Source organism: Microtus ochrogaster, chromosome 5 (genome assembly GCF_000317375.1).
Source record: "Microtus ochrogaster isolate Prairie Vole_2 chromosome 5, MicOch1.0, whole genome shotgun sequence".
NCBI classification, from domain to species: domain Eukaryota; kingdom Metazoa; phylum Chordata; class Mammalia; order Rodentia; family Cricetidae; genus Microtus; species Microtus ochrogaster.
The window spans coordinates 58075304-58081815 of NC_022012.1; the positions used below are offsets into that span (position 1 = coordinate 58075304).

At 47.7% G+C, this 6512-nt stretch overlaps 1 protein-coding gene across 3 annotated transcripts; it reads left to right on the plus strand.

Annotated features, from left to right (window-relative positions):
- The first annotated feature begins 201 nt into the window (after positions 1-201).
- Htr1b (5-hydroxytryptamine receptor 1B) lies at positions 202-5897 on the plus strand. 3 transcript variants are annotated; one of them, XM_026779365.1, is made up of 2 exons: positions 202-593; positions 1342-5897. In XM_026779365.1, exon 2 carries the CDS (start codon positions 1661-1663, stop codon positions 2819-2821), a length of 1161 nt encoding a protein of 386 aa, XP_026635166.1. In that variant the 5' UTR covers positions 202-593; positions 1342-1660; the 3' UTR covers positions 2822-5897. The 3 variants fall into 3 exon arrangements, with proteins under 3 accessions (XP_026635166.1, XP_005347625.1, XP_026635167.1); XM_005347568.2 differs by having other exon boundaries at positions 202-566; XM_026779366.1 differs by lacking the exon at positions 202-593 and adding an exon at positions 615-1240.
- The last annotated feature ends 615 nt before the right edge of the window (positions 5898-6512 follow it).

The window sequence follows — 6512 nt, forward strand, 5'->3', positions numbered from 1 at the left end:
GCCGCGGAGCCCCTGGAGCGGGAGACTGGAGTCAAGCATTTAATTTCGCGTACAGTAACTGGCTTCCCTTTATGACATTGTCTTAAATCTTGCAGACAGCTTCTCCTCTCCCGTTGACTCACTGAGTTAAAGAGGGAGGATTGAATGACAAGCACAATTTGCTAAACGTAGATAGGAAAATGTGTTTTTAATGTACTAAGAGTTAAAGATATCTCAAAGCCCCAAGCGTGAAGTATAAAATGCACAAACTGACTGCTTCCTTCTAAGGCAGCATCTCTGGCGCCTCCTTCTAACCTGGGTGTGGCCTTTGGTGCTGGGTTAGATTCCAGAAAGGAGAGTTCAGAGATTGGGGTTTGCTCCACCTACCACCAACCTCCAGGAAAGAGGGAGGTGGTAGTAGGCGGAAGCCTAGACCCGGACTCCCTCACTAAGTCTGTGGCAGAGACTTAAGGGCGTGGGTTTACTGCGGAGCGCTAAGACTCAAAGCCCGCAGAGGCAAGAACAGGACGTCCCATTCCCCATTCCCCGCCCGACTCTGAGTATCAGGGTCAGGGAGAAGGGACGAGGTGACGGAAACTGCGAGAGAGTGGGCGGTAGGACCCGGCGGGAGGTTCTGTGGCCAGAAATGGAACTGGGAGGGAGGAAAAGAGGGAGGGAGAAAGCGTAAGGGAAGGTGCTAGGCGGCCGGCATCTGCACTCGCCGCACTGCACGAGTTGCAAGGCCAGAACAGGCTGGACCCAGATAGTATAAAAGGAGCCCCACTGGCTCTGAGGCTCACATCCAGCTCCCGGGCTGGCGCACGCAGGGTTCCTCCTGCTCCCCCAGACACCTGCCCTCTCCTGGTGTACGGCTCCAGGTGCCCTAGCCCTGTACGCCCCGTGGCATGGCTCCCAGCGGCGCTGCTGGAACCCGGGAGGTGGTGACAGCTGCTGTGCCGCTGGAGCAGCTGCAGCTCGGGTCCCTGAGCCTCCCCTCTGGTGGCCGCGTCTCCACGGGGCAGCTCGCCGGTGTGGCCAGCGCGTGAAAAGGGAGGGAGTGCATAGCTTCGGCACCTGGCGCCGCTCGGCTCTCAGACTTCACAATTCCCAAGTCAGGCGGCGGCCACACAAAGTGGCCCGGCTCTGGGCGGGGGGCCCTGGGCGGGGATGCAAGCCCAGGACTCTGCACTGGCGTGCAAGCTTAGGTCTGCACAACCAAGAAACTCCTGCGGGAGGAGTCTGCAGATTCCGGAGCGCCCAGGTTAGGAGAAGCTAAGCCTTGAACAATTGGGGTAAGAGGTACCACTTGACCTGAGACCTCTCCTCAAGCGATACTTAGCTTTCTCCACTGTTTGCCTCCAGGGAACCTGAACGGAGCTGGACTGGGTGGGCCAGTGCTTTAATCACCCGGGTGAAGACGGGGCGTGGAGAGGAGCTAGAAGACGCGGCGGCAGCGCCAGGCGCACTGGAAGTGCAGGGGACGCGCCCGCTGACTTGCTGGCCGCGCCTGTGACCTCTCTTTTCCGCTAAGAACCTAGGCGGAGTAGTTCCTGAGGAGCCCACGGAACTGGCTAAGCAAAGGAGACTAGCCCATGGTCTCCATGATCCTCCCATCCTCTGCTCTTTTCCTCGTCCGCTCCATGCTCAAGAGCTGCGCTCCGCAGCCAGGGCGAGGAGAGCCATGGAGGAGCAGGGAGTTCAGTGCGCCCCGCCGCCTCCTGCCTTCTCCCAGACAGGGGTACCTCTTGTCAACCTTTCACACAACTGCAGCGCCGACAGCTACATTTACCAGGACTCCATCGCCATGCCCTGGAAAGTCCTGCTGGCTGCACTGCTGGCTCTCATCACCTTGGCCACCACGCTCTCCAACGCCTTTGTGATCGCCACGGTATATCGGACCCGGAAGCTGCACACCCCGGCTAACTACCTGATTGCCTCTCTGGCAGTCACTGACCTGCTGGTATCCATCCTGGTGATGCCCATCAGCACCATGTACACGGTCACTGGACGCTGGACACTAGGCCAGGTGGTCTGTGACTTCTGGCTGTCGTCGGATATCACCTGTTGCACTGCTTCCATTATGCATCTCTGTGTCATCGCCCTGGACCGCTACTGGGCCATCACTGATGCGGTGGAGTATTCCGCTAAAAGGACTCCCAGAAGGGCGGCCATCATGATAACGCTGGTGTGGGTCTTCTCCATCTCTATTTCGCTGCCACCCTTCTTCTGGCGTCAAGCCAAAGCAGAGGAGGAGGTGCTGGACTGTTTGGTGAACACCGACCACGTCCTCTATACGGTCTACTCCACGGTGGGCGCTTTCTATTTACCCACCTTGCTCCTCATCGCCCTCTACGGCCGCATCTATGTGGAAGCCCGCTCTCGGATTTTGAAACAGACACCCAATAAGACCGGCAAGCGCTTGACCCGAGCCCAACTGATAACAGACTCCCCTGGGTCCACGTCCTCGGTCACCTCTATTAACTCCCGGGCTCCCGACGTGCCCAGTGAGTCCGGGTCTCCTGTGTACGTGAACCAAGTCAAAGTGCGAATCTCAGACGCCCTGCTGGAAAAGAAGAAGCTCATGGCCGCTAGGGAGCGCAAAGCCACCAAGACCCTAGGGATCATTTTAGGAGCATTTATTGTGTGTTGGCTGCCCTTCTTCATCATCTCCCTGGTGATGCCTATCTGCAAGGATGCCTGCTGGTTTCACATGGCCATCTTTGACTTCTTCAATTGGCTAGGCTATCTTAACTCCCTCATCAACCCCATCATCTACACTATGTCTAATGAGGACTTCAAACAAGCATTCCATAAACTGATACGCTTTAAGTGTACAGGTTGACTTGCCAATGGCAGTGGGGTCGCCTAGGCGACCTTTGGGGACCAAGTTGGGTCTTTCCACAGGTAGGTCAAATCTTCTTTCCCTGTTACTGGGTAGAAGCAAGGCTCTCTCTCCTGGGCAAGGGCAATGGATCCTGAGAATCCCGGCAGCTCTGAGAGAGCCCTCTGGAAGGGGAACTTCTCAAACAACTGCAAAGCATCCATGCTGAGGAGGTTAACCTCTTCCCCTCAAAATCCGGGCTCAGCACAGATCCTCGTGCAGCCAATCACACAAAAGGTTGCAACTTTTTAACGCTGATGATGGATGGGGGATCCCTGCCCCGTTTTATATCACGGACATTGTTCTCTAAGCCATTGGCACTTGTAGGTGTTGTCTGAAGCCTATCTGAGGCAGATCTACATACAGCCTGGCAGTACTTGAACTAGACAATTAATACCCTATGATGTGGGGGAGAACTTTGTGTTACAGTTTATTTTAGAACACTTCCTTTGACATCTGTCAGTCTTCATTGGTTTATTTACATTTGGTTGAAGAAACATGTGGATTTGGTGCTTCAAACACTAAATGTGGCTGGGATGGCACAGAGCAACCTTGAAGGGTTAAAGTGAAATTCTGATGCTAAGATCTCTATTTTTATTACAATCAAAAAATATATGGGGGTGGTGGGTGGGAACGGGAGATGGGGAGTGTTACACTGAGGATCAACAAACCACCTAAGATTGATTGTTTTCTGCAGAGTTCTAATTTTTTAAATTCCTGTTTTGTGATCGTCAAACTACAACTCTAACAACTCAAACAAAACATAACGTGTGCTAGTGCCAAAGTCTGCAGGCTGTGTTGTTTCCTAATCTCATGTACCAGTCATTTTACACAGTTAAATCCCCACCAATGGAGGGTGTGCTGGGTGACTCAGCCCAAACTGCTGCCGTTCGAGGAGTTTGTCAAAGGGATTCGAGTACAATTCCTTCACAAGAAAGTATCTTTATTTCTTATCCAGTTCCGTGATATACGGAGGAGACTGATGAAATAGATGCTATTTCTTATATAATTAAGGAATAAAAAGGGGAGATAGGAGGATGTATATTTTTGACTTGTAAAAAATTCTTAAAATGCATGAGACAATTTTTGATAATCATTTGCACTCTCTCCCATCTGTGATTCCTTTGTGTGCAAATAGATAAAGTAAACAGAAGAACAAGTTTCCCTGCCCAGAAATCTTTCAACTGCAGCGAGAACGCCCCCAAACTATATTAAAGTGTGCATGAGAGAGGGAGAGGAAGAGGGAGAAGGAGAGAGAGAGAGAGAGAGAGAGAGAGAGAGAGAGAGAGAGAGAGAAAGAGAGAGACTCCACCTTGTTCTTTTCGTACTATTGAAGTTTGGGCAGGAGCAGCTAGAAAAATGACACATTACAAATTTAGAAAAGCTTAGCGAGCCTGAAATTGAACCTATTTTCTTTATAATTCATAGAGCCAAACCTCAGGCTTCCTAAACAGCCAGGAAACCGTCAAGCCTTCTAGCCTTGGGAATGTGTTACTGACCTGTCATGTCAGTGATGATAACATCTCAAATAATTGAAGCGTATCTCTCTTTCTAAGTTCCGATGGCACTTGGTTATTTTGAATTCACTCTGAGGGGTACACAACACAGCAAAATCACATACTAAAAGGAGAAAAAAAAACGATTGCACTTTCTTAATGAAAAGAAGCAGTCCCGAAAGGTCATCTAAGAACAAATGTGTATGTGGAATGTTTAATATGCCAAAGATTCACAGTCCTTGCTTCAGAGGCTGTCTGCAGTCGAGCCCTTTTGTCTGCAGAAGGAAGTTGTCTTTATAAAATGGATCCACTCCCTGTGTGAAGCTGCCCAGTCCAGATCATCAGACAATAGATGTAGTGAGCTGAATTACACTGTTTGCCTACTGTGCAGACCTTCACACTGGGTAATGACTCTGAAAAGATGCTATTCTAAAGTTCACATGTACTGTAGGGAAAAAAAGGGAATTTCAACAAATATTATACCTGACACTGGAGTAAGATAAAATCTTAGGCATTAGATAATCCTATAGATTTCTGCTGGATCCCTAGTTTCTTTGTGCTTTGTGACATTTCTCCTATGGAGGAAGGCACATGGGGCATGGTATTTGTTTTTATATTATTAATATGTTGGTCTTTTGTTCATGTAGCTGTGTTTTCTTGGGGCCCAAGAGGCAATTAAGTCAACTTCTAAGAGCCTTAGGGGAAAACTAATTGAAACAAATAGCCACTTACAAATGATTTCTTTATAGGGCAACTACAACAATTGCACCATCATGTTAACAAAACATGGTCAATTTAGTCAAATGGGTTGTTTGTCATTTTGTAAATCACTCACCTTAATTATTGCTTGAGTATTTGGCTGAAATGATTGAATTTGGGGCATCGTGTATCAAATAGAAGCTTGCAAACCTTTGTAGTGATAAGAGACCTAGGATCATCATCCAGCATTGCACATGATTATGCAAGGTGTATATTCATCCCAGGGGTATGCAGATAGAACTGGTAAGCTTCTTTTCAGTTACTACTGCATATGAGCATAGTTTGTTTCATAAACTAGGCACGTGGCTTTTTTTGCAGAACATAAAATGGGAGATGGAAATGTTTAACTTGCATAGAAATGAAAATATATTTTCATTGACTATGGTAACAAGTACCATTTCCCATGTTGTTTAATTGCACAAACTTTCACGCAGGTATCTGAATGTATACTCATCTAAAAATACCAATATTGTCTTGTGTTTTTAGGAACATTAGAGTTTCCTTTTTAAAAAAAAAATGGACACTGCACCCATGGACTGAATGTTTAAGAAGTTTGACAAATTTCCTATAGAACAATATTGTTCACTTTTCCTCTCTATTGTCTTAGTTTTATCTTCTTTAACTGGAAAGTACCGAGAGGACTATAACTCACTCAAGCAGTCATGTCTCAGACTCTGTGTATTTGGTGGAGTTTTGTGTCTGAAATTGCCTTCGGTATTCCACCTCTCAGCAAATGTGTACTTGGAAATTAAATTTAGTAAAATGATGAAATAAAAGTCCTTTTTGTGTTCTAAAAGTCTTTAGTGGTAGTTCTATTATTGTGGGAAGACTGGATCACCCCATTCTGGGGCTGTGCCTTGAAGTTTGAGCCTTCCTCAGAGGATGACTGATGGCAGCTGACAGTGTGGTGGATGGAGACCCACTCCCATGGTTTGGAGAGCTCAGGTTATGTGTGTAGGAAGAGTTTGAGAGGGGTTTGTACTATTTAAAGAGGGAATGTTGCATTCACTATCACGATGTTCTCCATCAGCGTTTTAAAACGAGACTTTCCTCAGTGTTCCGGAATCTGAAGATTCTGGGGTTCTGTGTGGTGATTAAAATACAAACTGAGAGAAAGGAGAAACTGAGTGAAAGCGGACTTGGATATGACATATAGATGGGCGGCACTACCTAAAGACCCATGAACTATCCAGAGAGACAACTTCTGGAGCCAGGATGTCCTGGGTTTCAATGATAAACATACATGCGTTTCGCTTTCCAAAATACTTAGCTGTAAGCTGTTCCAAAGCTCAAAGTCTAAACAAATTGAACTTCAGAAGAGGAGTGGGATTCAGAACTGGTACCTCCTCTTTCTACTAGCATGATTTCCTAATGCTCTCCCTTTACAGGGATGCACC